General features: G+C 41.6%; 1 protein-coding gene across 13 annotated transcripts in view; it reads right to left on the reverse strand.

The window, feature by feature from the left end:
- AFF2 (ALF transcription elongation factor 2) overlaps positions 1-14481 on the reverse strand; it is a 382241-nt gene that overhangs the window by 136532 nt on the left and 231228 nt on the right. For all 13 annotated transcript variants that reach the window (XM_083422401.1, XM_083422406.1, XM_083422407.1 and 10 more), the window contains 3 exons: positions 13131-13223; positions 11660-11696; positions 11378-11429 (listed from right to left, as the gene is read on the reverse strand). In XM_083422401.1, the coding sequence (XP_083278527.1) occupies positions 11378-11429; positions 11660-11696; positions 13131-13223 (182 nt within the window). The remainder of the gene's footprint in view (positions 1-11377; positions 11430-11659; positions 11697-13130; positions 13224-14481) is intronic.

Raw genomic sequence — 14481 nt, forward strand, 5'->3', positions numbered from 1 at the left:
TGCTAGCTTAAGTGAAAATGTCTTGGGTTGACCATGTGGCCATCTGCAGGTAAAACACATGATCTGACACTTAACTGTGGCCCCTCCCATCTATTTCCTAATACTAGAAAATTAAAAAGTAACATGTTTCCAATAAAAATAATAATTAGAAAATATAGGCGTGTTCATGCCTTTTTATGACTGCAAAAAGTTCAAAACTTGGGGGAGTTGGAGAGGAATTCAAATGCCACCACTGACAAGACTGCGTTGTTTAATGTTCCTTGTCAACTTCGAGAGAACACAACTGCATTTTGATTTGAATGTTCTGAAGAGCAATATTGACTATTGTCACATTACCCAATATGAAAAGCTTGCTGTGAAAACCCTCTTGATGCCTGATTGCTCTTCATAAGGGGTTCCTGCTGGTTCATTTCAAAGAATGAATTACCTTTAATTCATAGCATGAAGACATTGCCAGTTTTTGTGTGTGTTTTGTTTTCTGTGCTCCCAGGTGGCTCCTTTTGATGTGGCAGAGAAGTTCCAAAAAGATAAGATGAAACACTCTTCAAGAGTAGCTAGATATCATGAAGTGTGTTTCCTTTTTCAAACAGACTTCCAAGAAGTATACTCATAGTCTTTGGGGTTAGGAATCTAGTGGCAATTATCACTGAAAGCGCCAATCTTGTAATAATATAACTTCTAGCTCAGTAATGGCCCCTTGCTTATTTTTCATTGTTTTGAGCTCTTTAAAGACACTGTTTTGATTGGGGTTTGTTTTTTTTTTTTATAAATTTTTTTATTGCGTTTCTTTCCATAATTTTATAGGTTTATAAACAAATAAAGTAGTTACAAGAAACAAATTTTCTCTTTTTTAACAACAAAAACAAAATAAAACTTGGACTTCCCCACCCCTTCCGATTCTGCGTTCTTTGCATTAACAATGTCAGCATTTTGTTACCTTATTTCATACCTTGTTGTAACTTTCGAATGTTATGTATCCAAATACAATATATTATATCTCAATTTCAATACCTTTAAAATAAACATAACATATTCAATTTAAATTGTCTCCTTTTCTCTTTTGTCACTAATTTTACCATTTACTTAATCATATTCGCAGAAGCTTAACGTTTCCTAATCATGCACTTTCTTAGGATTCATACAGCTTATAATATTTTTTCAGATAATCTTTAAATTTTCCCCAGTCCTCCTCAATTGTTTCTTTATCCAAATCTCGGATTCTGCCGGTCAGTTCAGCTATCTCCATGTAGTCCATCAACTGCGTCTGCCAGTCCTCCAGCGTGGGCAAATCTTGTGTCTTCCAACTCTTTGCAATGAGTATTCTTGCTGCTGTGCTAGCGTACATAAACAAAGTTCTATCTTTCTTTGACATTTTCTGGTCCACCATGCCCAACAGGAAGGCCTCTGGTTTCTTAGGAAAGGTATACCTAAATACCTTTTTCAATTCATTATAAATCATTTCCCAGAAGGCCTTCACTTTTGGGCAGGTCCACCAGAGATGGAAGAAAGTCCCCTCTGCTTCCTTACACTTCCAACATTTGTTGTCAGACAGGTGATGCATCTTGGCTAGCCTGACTGGGGTCATGTACCACCGGTATATCATTTTCATAATGTTTTCCTTCAAGGCACTAGATGCCGTGAATTTCATTCCGGTGTTCCATAACCTTTCCCAGTCTTCAAACATAATATTATGTCCAACATCCTGTGCCCATTTTATCATAGCAGATTTAACTGTCTCATCCTGTGTGTTCCACATAAGCAGCAAGTTATACATTCTAGATAAAATCTTGGTCTTTGGTTCTAACAATTCTGTCTCTAGTTTCGATTTCCCCTCCTGGAAACCAACCTTTTTATCCATTTTAAAAACCTCTTGAATTTGAGCATAATGTAACCAATCTCGCACCTTGTTTTTTAATTTGTCCTGGCTCTGCAACTTCCAACCGTCTCCAATTTTTTCAATTAATTCCCAATATTTCGGCCAATAGGCCTCCATATTGGGTCTTTTTCGAGCTTTGGCCTCCACCGGTGATAGCCACCTCGGTGTTTTACTCTCTAATAAGTCTTTATATTTCATCCAGACTGCAAAAATCGCTTTTCTGACAATATGGCTTTTAAACAATTTGTGAACTTTAACCTTGTCATACCATAGATATGCATGCCAACCAAATGCATTATCAAAACCTTCCAGATCTAGGACGTCGGTGTTTTCTAGCAAAAACCAATCTTTCAGCCAGCAGAAGGCTGCAGCTTCATAGTACAACCTCAAATCCGGCAGGGCAAACCCCCCTCTTTCTTTTGAATCAGTTAATATTTTATACTTTATTCGGGGCTTTTTGCCCTGCCAGACAAACTTAGATATATCCTTCTGCCATTTTCCAAAACATTCCTCTCTGTCCACGATCTGTAGGGTTTGAAACAAGAATAACATTTTCGGCAATACATTCATTTTAATTGCTGCAATCCTTCCCAACAAGGAAAGTTTCAATCTTGACCAAATTTCTAAATCCTTCTTTACTTCCAACCAGCATTTTTCATAATTGTCCTTAAATAAATTCAAATTTTTGGAAGACAAATAGATCCCTAGGTATTTCACTTTCTTTACCACATTTAATTCTGTTTCTCTCTGAAACCCCTCTGTTTCTGTAAGTGTCAAATTCTTGGTCAAAACCTTGGTTTTTTGTTTGTTCAACTTAAACCCCGCCACCTGACCAAACTCAGATATAAGTTCAAGAACTCTTTTTGTACTGGATTCTGGCTCCTGCAATGTCAAAACTAGGTCATCTGCAAAAGCTTTAAGTTTATATTGTTTCACTCCGACCTCTATCCCTTGTACCAGCCGGTCCTCCCTTATCATGTTCAATAGCACCTCCAGGACTGAAATGAATAAAAGAGGGGATAGAGGGCACCCTTGTCGTGTCCCTTTTTCAATTTTGAACTCCTCCGTCACCACATTGTTCACTATTAATTTGGCCTTTTGCTCTGAATAAATTGCTCGTAACCCATTTTCAAACCCCCGCCCCACTCCCATCCCTTCCAAGTTTTTCTTCATGAACATCCAAGATATATTGTCAAATGCTTTCTCCGCATCAACAAAAATTAACACCGCCCTTGTGTTCCTGTTAGTTTGTAAAAGTTCCAAAATATCGATGATGTTTCTGGTATTCTCATATAAATGTCTACCAGGGAGAAAGCCTGCTTGGTCTTTGTGAATTACTTCAATTAAAACTTTTTTAAGTCTACTTGCCAAAATGTCTGCAAATATTTTATAATCCACATTCAGGAGTGAGATGGGGCGGTAGTTCTTGAGTTGAGTCTTTTCAGATTCTATCTTAGGTATCAATGTGATGAACGCTTCTTTCCACGTTTCTGGTGCCCTCTTCCCATCCATGATCTGGTTGCATACCTCCAACAAGGGTTGTGTTAAATAGTCTTTCAAAGTCTTGTAGTATTTGGAGGTAAGCCCATCCGGGCCTGGAGATTTGCCTAGTTGCATGTTCTGAATGGCACTTTCAATTTCCTGGGTGGTTATTGTAGAGTTCAAGATTGATCTTTTATCTTGAGTTATTTTTGATAGTCCATTTGTCTTTAAAAAATGATCTATCTCTGATTCTTTCTGAGGCCCCTGTACATAAAGTTCTTTAAAATATCTGTGGAAGCACTTCCTAATTTCCTCTGGTTTCTGCACCGTTCTTCCTTCAATCTCTAGATTTGTAACTGTATTCAACTTTTGTCTTTTTTTCAGCTGCCAAGCTAGCAGCTTTCCACATTTATTTGCTGATTCAAAGGATCTTTGCTTCATCTGTTTTATTTTCCATTCAATCTCCTGATTAATCAATTTTGAATATTCTGCTTGATGGAATTTAATTTCTCTCAACAGATCCTTTGACTTTGGTTTAGTTCTCAATTTTTTCTCTCCTTGATGTATTTTCTCCAGTATTTTATCTTTCTTTCCATTCCAGAGCTTCTTCTTAATTGTATTCTGTTGTATCAGAAACCCCCTCATGACAGCTTTGCTTGCGTCCCAGATCGTTCTTTTTTCTACTGTAGTATTCAAATTTATCTCAAAATAGTCCTTTAATGTTTTTTGGGCCTTTTTCACAATCTCTTGATCTCTTAAAAGAGTGTCATTCATTCTCCATCTGAAGGAACCGGTTTGAGTAAGTCTGAGATCTAATTTCAGAGCGTTGTGGTCGGAGCATGTTTTTGGGCAGATTTCCACCTTTTTAGTCTTGGGTGCCAGCCCCCTGGAGGTCCAGATTTGGTCGATCCTTGACCAGGACAGGTGGGCCTCAGAGAAGAAAGTTCCTTCTTTACCTAGGGGGTTCTTTGTCCTCCATATATCAATCAAATCCAGATTGTCAGTCATTTCAAAAAAAGTTTTAGGCAGTCTGCCGTCTGATGTTAGATTTTGGTTATAAGACTTATCCATATGTGTAGACACCATATGGGGTTTGATTGGGGTTTGTTAAAGTGTTGACGCAGCTGAGTTTCGTTCAAGACATAAATCTGTTGATGTAAGATGAGACTAAGACGCTGCTAAGATTCAGTATGCAAATGACCTTTACACATTTCAATATATAGTATTAACTGGTTCTGACCTCACAATAACCCATGGTTTACCATGATGAGAGCAAGCCACAGTGAATCTCAGGCATGCGCACTCTCAATGTTCCTCTTCTCCCCCACTGTGGCCACAAAGAAAAGAATGAAAACTTCCACTTACATTTTTAAAAAACTTTGTTTTTCAGTTTCTGAAAATGCTTATAAAGGTAAAGGTAAAGGTACCCCTGCCCGTACGGGCCAGTCTTGCCAGACTCTAGGGTTGTGCGCTCATCTCACTCTATAGGCTGAGAGCCAGCGCTGTCCGCAGACACTTCTGGGTCACGTGGCCAGCATGACAAGCTGCATCTGGAGAGCCAGCGCAGCACACGGAAACGCCGTTTACCTTCCCGCTAGTAAGCGGTCCCTATTTATCTACTTGCACCCGGGGGTGCTTTCAAACTGCTAGGTTGGCAGGCGCTGGGACCGAACGACGGGAGCGCACTCCGCCACGGGGATTCGAACCGCCGACCATGCGATCGGCAAGTCCTAGGCGCTGAGGTTTTACCCACAGCGCCACCCGCGTCCCACTGAAAATGCTTATACCAATTGCCATATAATCCCCCCAAGAAACATTCCATGCACATACAGTGGTACCTTGGGTTAAGAACTTAACTCGTTCTGGAGGTCTGTTCTTAAGCTGAAACTGTTCTTAACCTGAGGTACCACTTTAGCTAATGGGGCCTCCCGCTGCCGCCGTCCGATTTCCGTTCTCATCCTGAAGCAAAGTTCTTAACCCAAGGTACTATTTCTGGGTTAGCGGAGTCTGTAACCTGAAGCATCTGTAACCTGAAGCATCTGTAACCTGAAGCATCTGTAACCTGAGGTACCACTGTACAAGGCAAATGAAGGTGCTAAACATTAAGCAAGTTTGCTCAATAGTTTAGGAGTTCACTAAAGCATTTAAGTGCTTTCTACTATCCATTTTAACAGAGTGTCCCAGAATGAGCAGTAGGTAGCTAATCACTTCCATTTTTTGTACGGCATGTTACCGTAAACTGTGGTTAATCTTAACTCCAGATTACTGAAAAAAGCCATCTGATTCATATCCCATGGTTTGAAACTGGCTGGCTTCAAACAAACTATTGCTAAGATTAACCATAGTTGTTGGATACGTATGAAATGACAAGCTGCAGGTAATTAAAAATGGAAGCAAAGGATTTCAATCTCCTCCTTGCAACTTTGCTGGAAGAGGAGGGGAAAGGGCGAGCATGCTGGCCCAAAGCTCACTGTGGCTCATTCATGTCATGATAAACCATGGCTATCTTGACATATTCATTTATAATCCTAAGAGGGCTTTAAAAACAAATCTTCGCAGACATGTGGCTCAAGAGTATATAAACATTAATATGACATTTGCTTGCAAATTTATTTTCTTTTCCTGTTTGTATTGAGCTACAATGCTGTCTGCACCTGTTTGTATTGAGCTACAATGCTGTCATTAATGTCATCACCAACACGTACCCAACCACATAATGATATGCATTTGCCCCAGTCAAAGATTGCCATGATTTTGTACCCATCTGAAGCCTTTGCTCAATATTATTTTGGAACTTAGGAGCACTTTCTTCCTTTACTTGGGCTTCTGCCTTGATTCTGTGAAACTGCCAGTCTCACAATACACTTCTGCTGATCTTTGGACATGCAGATGAATCATGGGATGTTGTCATGCCATTAAAGTATAATGTGTGAGCCTGTTTTAAAAAGGAACCGGTGAACCCAGCGAGAACCATCTGCTTGCAATCTGGTGGTTGGTTTTTCCTTTAACATACCCAGGATTGTAAGGACACATGAGGGCCTTAAATATGTATCTTGAAATTGTCACTGAGGCTGTGCTGTCCTCAAAATCACTAGTGCTTTTCTGGTTGTGAGCTGCTGGCCTGGATCCACTTGGAATCCACCCAGGGCCCATTTTAAATGAAGGACATCATGTTCTGTTTGTCATATTACTGAGCATTCTTGAGGACTTCCCTTAAAAGCCAGTCAGAAGTAAAATGAGGAAGTGAAGAGTCATAAAAAGGATCCTTGTCATCAAATAACATTTAGAACTCACTCTATTAACACACTGTTAAAAGGTCCTGGCTCATGGGCTAGGGAAGCTACTGAGAATGATTAAAGACTTGGAAAGGCAATGTTTGAGGATGCACACCAAATCCATCTCTTATTATTTCAAACAACCTGGCCAATTCTTTCAAACCACCATTTCACCAGTTCCTGGAAACTGCAGGAAAGGACAGTGCTCTTCCACTCAGGTCCTGCTTGCGAGCTTCCCATAGACATCTGGCTGGCTTCTGTCAGAGCAGAATGCTGGACTACGTGGGCCAATGGCCTGGTCCAGAAAGCTTTCCTTGTCTTTTTATGTACATTTAGAACTGCCCCTCCCCAAATGCATCCATGATGGCACTTCTTTTCATTCTCTAAAACTCCCGACACACCCCTTTTTCTTTGAAAGCTTTGGTACAATTTCTTTGTACCTATTCCCTGCATTAGGGTTGAGGGACCTATGGCCCTCAAAAGGTAGCTGCATCTCCTATCATCCCTGGACATTGGCCATGCTGGCTAGAGCTGATGGGACTTGGAGTCCAACAATATCTGAAGGGCCACAGGTTTTCCAAACCATTACTCTGCTCCAGGTAGTAAGAGTCACCAAATATGTAGGATGTTCCACATTTTAGGATAAATGCAAACATTGAAATAAATTATACATTTAAATATGTGTGTGTGTGTGTGTGTGTGTGCGTGCTCACGCAAGCACCCCCCCTCCAGATTAAAGCTGAAATGTGATCAAATGGGGTCACATATGTGAAACAGACACAAACTGGGGGAGGGGGAATGTTCAGGTCACCTAAGATGGCCTCCATAAGACATCGTAAACCAGGTGTTGGGGAACTTTGGTCCTTCAGCTATTATTGAGCTACAACTCCCATCAGCCCTAGAAAGCATAACCAAAGACCAGGGATGATGGTACCTGAAGTTCAGAAAAATCTGGAGATTCAAAGGTTTATCACATCTTCTATAAACACCCCTCCCCGCTTCTTCAAAACTGGCTCAACTATATATCCATAGGACCTAGGGGCAGGAAGCAACAGCAAAGGTTTTGCAGATCTTCCTTTGGAAAGTAAAAATAAAAGTAACTTTTTTATTTCAGCTTTGATCTGTCACGTGTAAAATCCATCACCTTCCCTGAGATGGCAGATCATTCCTCACAGGATTCTGATTGATAGCGCTGGAACCTTAGATCAAGCAGCAAAACAATAAGAGAGGCTCATAAAACGTACTCTCCGTGTCTCTGGTTTTATATTTGGCTTCCTGTAGAGAGAGCTTTGGTCCCATTAAATGCACTATATACCACTGAGCCTAGAAATGCACTCTCCTCCTCATCCTGAAAGCAGGCATATAACCATATACACCATGATTGACATATCTACTACTGCTTGTTATAAACTACGGAAACACTTTTTGTGATAAACTCAACTAAAATATTTTTTTCCAGCGCACAATTCCAGTCTATCTGTTTAAAGGAGCAAAACCACTTTTTAAAAGCAAAGATGTCAACTATGTTATTGTAGAAATGGCACACTGATGTAACTTTGAAATAGGCTGCATACATGCTAACCTGCCTGAAGCACAAAAACGCAGTTGTTTCTCAATCTGGACTTGTCCATGCTCATCCTCACCATACTGCTTTCAATCTACACAAGGTTAGGTGTGGTTACTTGCAAACCCCTTGATTAGGTTATCCATGCCTTTTTCTCCCTGCACATGCCCCAGGTGAAGGAAGAAGGAAGTAGTGATTGAAATATTGGAATACGCCCACCTACATTATGCACATTATGCACAACCGGTGGCGCTGTGGTCTAAACCACAGAGCCTAGGGTTTGCTGATCAGAAGGTTGGCGGTTTGAATCCCTGCGACGGGGTGAGCTCCCATTGTTCAGTCCCTACACCTGCCAACCTAGCAGCTCGAAAGCATGTCAAAGTGCAAGTAGATAAATAGGTACCGCTCCGGCGGGAAGGTACATGGCGTTTCTGTGCCCTGCTCTGATTTGCCAGAAGCAGCTTAGTCATGCTGGCCACATGACCCGGAAGCTGTCTGTGGTCATATGTCAGCTCCCTCGGCCAGTAAAGTGAGATGAACGCTGCAACCCCAGAGTCGTCTGCGACAGGACTTAATTGTCAGGGGTCCTTTACCTTTTTACATTATGATATAGCTGGGACCACCTAAACCTGTTTTTCAAATGAACACATTGCAGGGTAACACAGAATCAGGCTGCAAACTGATTATGTTTTCTGAATTAATCCAGTTTCTCAATAAGAGCTTACTGGGGGCATACAAAACATGCAGTGTTTCCCATTTTTGTGGGGACAACACAGAAAAAAGAAGAACAAAGACTCAGCTTTTGTCGATTCTAGATTTAAAATGCCATAGCTATGCAGCCATATTGTGTTCTCAACAACACAACGGACATTCTGCTAATGTGCTAACACCATTTTGCAGAAAAAAGCAGGAAGTAGAGAGCACCTTGTCGTTCGCCGCCGGCTGAGCAACTTCCTAGCATTCCCACCTGTGACACACACAATTCCCTCCCCCACCAGAAAGTCAACACTGTTTTGCAAAACAGCTAAAAATAAAATGACAAGAGTGGTTTTGCTACTTCCCTATCAAAAGGTATTAACAAAGATGGCCTGAGCATATATGCTCAATGCTCAGAGTCCCTAAACTTCCTAATGCCAGAAGCTAGAAATGATTGACGTTGCAAGTCCAGGCTTCTGCTTTCCCTTGCTGACAAGCTGGAGAATTCTCAAGTACAATGAGGTTTGTGTTTTTTCTCACTAAATAGAAACTAACAGACAACTGCCGGAGGGAGGGAGGCAAAATGCTGGCCCCCTAGGCAATCCCAGCTGGCAGAATGCTTCGAAAGCCTTCGAAATGAAGAGGAGGACCTGCTTCATCCCTTCTGCCTGCCAAGGGAACCTGGCCTCTTAGCTAATATTAATAGAATTGTAAGAGACCATGAGGGTCAACCAATCCAACCCCTTGCAATGCAGGAATATTTAGCCCAACATGGGGCTAGAACTCACAACTCTGTGACTAAGAGTCTCATGCTCTGCCCACTGAGCTATTCAGGGTTAGCTAAGCCTCCACATCCTGTCATGGCCAATGTTCTCTGGCACTACACTGCTCCTCTCAGCAAGACTTTTGTACCTTTGCATGTATTTATGCAGCCATTCTGGCTTGAAAAGGTTTGTAGATTAAGATCACAGGACGAGCCTGCTGGATTAGGCCAGTGGCCCATCTAGTCCAGCGTCCTGCTCTCACAGTATTGAGATGCATTATGTGTCAAGTTTGTGGCTATCACTGCCTCCTGAAGGAGCAGCTCAGGAGGTGACTTGCACTGGAGATACTGCAGTTACACTGTTCCCTAAGTGTCTAGCTGCCATTGGATGCCTGCACACATGGGAAGATGGTGGCTTGTCAGTTAGCAAACATGCACTTGGCATTGTGTGAACTAAGGCTCCTTTTCTGCACCTCTGTCTCCCCTCAGATTCTGGTAAGGATGGAAATTCACTACTTCCTTCAAACCCTTCCCAGTGGTTGCCAGCAGGTCCTGCCAGTAGATCCCTTCACCAGCTATTGTTGAACCTTCCCAGCTTGGGCTGGCCTTTGCCCCTAGATTACATGAATCTGGTAAGCAATAAAGCCCCTTCCACATAGACAGCACTGGTATATTGTTCTTACACTTCAATAATACCTCTCCAACCACTTCTTAAAATGTGGTGGGGGCAGACAGAGAAACTAGAAGGAAGAAAACCAACACTTCCTGCTTAGTTATTGGGTGAAAGAGGTCAACATACATATACTCTGCTGAACTTTCACACAAACTATGGTGTGTTCTGGGCGTATTTGAGATGAAGTATTAGTAACAGTTTTCAGAACTAATATAGACAGTGGAACAACAAATGTGGAATGAAACTTTGTGGATAAAGTGCCTTACATACACAAAGCATTAGAATACACACATATACAAGACAAATTATACATATATATCCTGCCTTCCCACAAGCATTTATGCATACCCTTCCCTCTCATTTTTTCAGTGAAGAACGTTTTGATTCTGTAAGGGTAAGATTTACCCCCTGCCACAGAAATCCATTTTCTGGGGTTTTCTATGAGTCACTGTTCCAGGCATGCCTTTTGATTGGAGGGCAGCCTCTTTCAAAGGCTTTTCTCTCCATTGGGAATGATTGGATGCTCCAAACTCACCCAGTGCAGAAATGAGACAGAAACACCTTTCTTTCCTTTCCACAGAGGCTAACCAGAAGGAGGGAAAGCTAGAGGATAATACTGCATAGGGAAACTGCAGGCAGCTTCTCCAATAGATGAGCACTTCTTCTTCTTTAAAAATAATTAATTTCCTATAGCGTGCTAGTGTTCCCCTGCACATTGGGGTAGACTCAGATACGGTCATGCTTGGAGTAGACCCATTAACATGCCCAACAATTTCATGGACCTACACTAAGCATTATTAAGTCTGGATTCTGACCATAGTTTATGAATGATCTTGAACGCAGCCTAGATATCGCTGGACTACAACCCCATTGGCTTCAAGTGGCATGACAAACCGGTCAGGGATTATGAGAGTTATAGCCCAGCACTATGTGGAGGGCACCATGTTGGGAAAGGCTGCATTGCACTACATCACGGCAGGAAAACACAGCATCATCACTCAGGCATATTGAAAACTTTTCAAGGAGGAAGGAGAGGGAAATTACTTACGATTTCTGTGGCACTGATTTGGTTGCAACTTTGCCAGCCGGCTCTCCCCATTCTGAAAAGAAAGAAATCACATCCATATAATTGCACTGAATTTAACAGCACTCTCAAGAAAGGCTTAAGTGACATCAAAACTGGTCCACAACACATTAACACAACAGTGTGAATAAACAACATCTATTTCAGCAGCGCACTGATTAATTTTAAACCTGTTGTCTTAATGATACTGTATAGTGGGCAGAAAATGATAACTGATAGTTTCAAATAATATCAGGGAAAACCTACTTTGAACTCCACATCCTGAGGTCAGATGCTGTGGATCCTACAACAAAAGCACACAAAATGTCAACATTAGTTAAGAACTTATGAAGGAAAACCTGTATTTTCTCCTTAGACTAAGGCACCAAAGTGACCTTAATAAACAAAGGAAGCCCCTTACAGTATGTAGTTCTTGCAACAACAATGACACCAGAGAGAAACATTTGTTCATTTGTACACTCAGAGAAAACTATTGAATTGTAGCCAATTAGGGCCCTTTCTGCACTATGCGTTTAAAGTTATAGCATGGCTTCCCCTAAGAATCAATGGAACTGTAGTTTCATGAGGGTGCTGAGAGTTACTAGGACACCTCTATTACCATCAGGTAGCTATGTGCATCTATGCCTATGAGTTGGATCATGATAAATTAAGGGGTTTTTTGGGGACTGGGCAAGTGAACAGGCAATCTTTCTACAGGGCTATGCCTGAGCCACTTGTTTCAGCCAGCGTTGACATATGAACCAACCAAGGCTCTGATATCACCATCAGAGGTCCATCTTTGTAAGCCTCCTCCATGGAAGGAGGAGTGGCAATACAACGATGGGGATTTTCTACAGTTCAGCTCCCTGGTTGTGGAATGTTCTCCCCAGGTGGGCTTGCCTGGCACCATCATTATATATCTTTAGTTGCCAGGCAAAAACTTTCTTCCATAACCAGGCCCTTGGCCTTTAACTATCTATGACCTTTCATAAGTGGGTAGGATGTATTTCCTTTCCCCCTTTGTTTTAATGTATCTATGTGGGGTTTCTTGTTGGCTGGTTGGTTATAAGTTGCTTTTGGTTGCCCTGGGCAAGATAAAGCAAATAACAAATAACAATAATAATAATGTCCTAGGTGATGGAGCAGAGACATTGCCAACTTGAAGTTTGAGCCATCTTTGGTCAAGGAAGCAAGATAAGAGTGTTAAGCAGCTTCTGGGCAGGTATAGAATCAAAGAATCATAAAACTGTAGAGTTGGGACCACAAGGGTCATCTAATCCCACACCCTGCAATCTAGGAAGCATTTACCCAACATGGGATTGAACCCATGAGCCTGAGATTAATAGTCTCATGCTCTACTGACTGAGCTATTCCAGGATTTGATAAAGTACCACTTCTGGCAATCTATCGGGCTTGTCCCTGGGATATGATTCAGTGTCCATAACAACCTTCCCAGACAACTACAACACCTCCTGGGACTGGACATCGCCTGTCACACACTTCACCAGGATAACTGGCCTCCAATTCTTCAAACTTCCCCCACCCCTCTTCTGTAGCTGGCCAGCCCTTCCAAGATGTCTCTATGGGGCGCACAACAACATTATTGATATGCATAATTAAGTTGAATACGTTCAGGGCTGAACTGACGCCAGTGTAGCCAAAACAGTAATTGAATTTAGCTGAACCAACCTATGGTCTTGATGCCCAATTTGCATTTCAAAGTCCACTCTTGACCTACCTGTGCCTTGCCCGAAATGGGAAACTTATTCTGTTCAGCCTTTCCAGGTGTGTGTATAGCAGTAAGTGGTGGAGGCCAGGAATGGGTCATCTCCTAGCAAGAGAACAAAGAAAAATCAGAAGAATGTAGTCCACATTATACCCCCATCTATTTTCTCTGGGTTGTAGCCAATGCAAGTTCTACTCAGAGCAGAACCACTGAAATTCATTGCCATGGCTACCTTAAGTTCATTAATTCCAAAGGATCTATGGTGAGTAGAACTTTGTTGGCTACAGCCTTCTATTTTGCTTATGATTTAATGAGCATTCAGAAAGACATTGACCATTTAGAATATATTTAAAGTACAATGATACCACTTCAAATAGTCATGGCTTCCCCAAAATAAGTTTATTAAGGATTCTGAGTGTTGTTAGGAGGCCCCTGTTTCCCTCCTAGAGCTACTATTCCCAGAGTTCCCTGTGAAGAGGGATTGTCTGTTAAATCACTTAGTGGATTGTAGCTCTGTGTGGGGAATGGGGTGTCAAGATTTTCACCCCTCAGTGTAATGATTTCAGAACAACCATACTGGATAAGAAGAGTAATATTCAATGTTCATCCTCATTTTCTCCAGTGAAATACTTATTCCCAACACAGAAGCTCACCCTTGTTCTAAGTTAGCAATACAGCTGGACCTGATACACACTTCCGAAACACTGATAGGGAATAATCAAGGTTTCTTCATTCACTTATTTGTGGAAAGAATTAAACATCCAAGATTGGAAGGATTTGAAAAAGTAACAAAAATGTTTTAAAGTGGGGTGTAATGGAAGTTCAGAAAATCAAACCAGGGTTTACTTCCATGTGGTTTGGACTTACAGAGTCATGTTAGCTATTGGAAAGGGTGCAGAGTTTATGCACTGAAAGAAAGGGATTAAATGACAGTTAAGTGGGTATGGTTTTGTTGGCTTCAGAGTTGCTTTGGCCCTAAGGATATATCTGCTTATCAAAGCGTACTCCTTCCTGGAAAAATTATTTAAATATTGTTTTAATTGACACGGTGTGTTTTATTATAAGGGCTAGGCATGCACACTTCTCCAGCCAAGTCTCCTCCTCCTTTTTCTCCCCCCCCTTCCAACCATCCTTTTAAACTAGCTGTACATGCCCTGAGGTAAGGAACTGAGAAGGATAACATACAGAAGATGCTTAATGAATAGCTAGGGAAAAAGAAGCAACAGCAGCATAATTTGTCTGCAAGGCTGTAGGGTTAATGGTTCCTACAGTGCTCAGAAGGACTGGAGAGAATTAGCAGGAGGCTCATGTAATTCTGCAAGGCAGGTTTGTGAAGCGGTTGCTGCAGGAGGAAGTCCCGTCT

This window comes from Podarcis tiliguerta (genome assembly GCF_965153285.1).
Source record: "Podarcis tiliguerta genome assembly, chromosome: Z".
Classification (NCBI taxonomy): domain Eukaryota; kingdom Metazoa; phylum Chordata; class Lepidosauria; order Squamata; family Lacertidae; genus Podarcis; species Podarcis tiliguerta.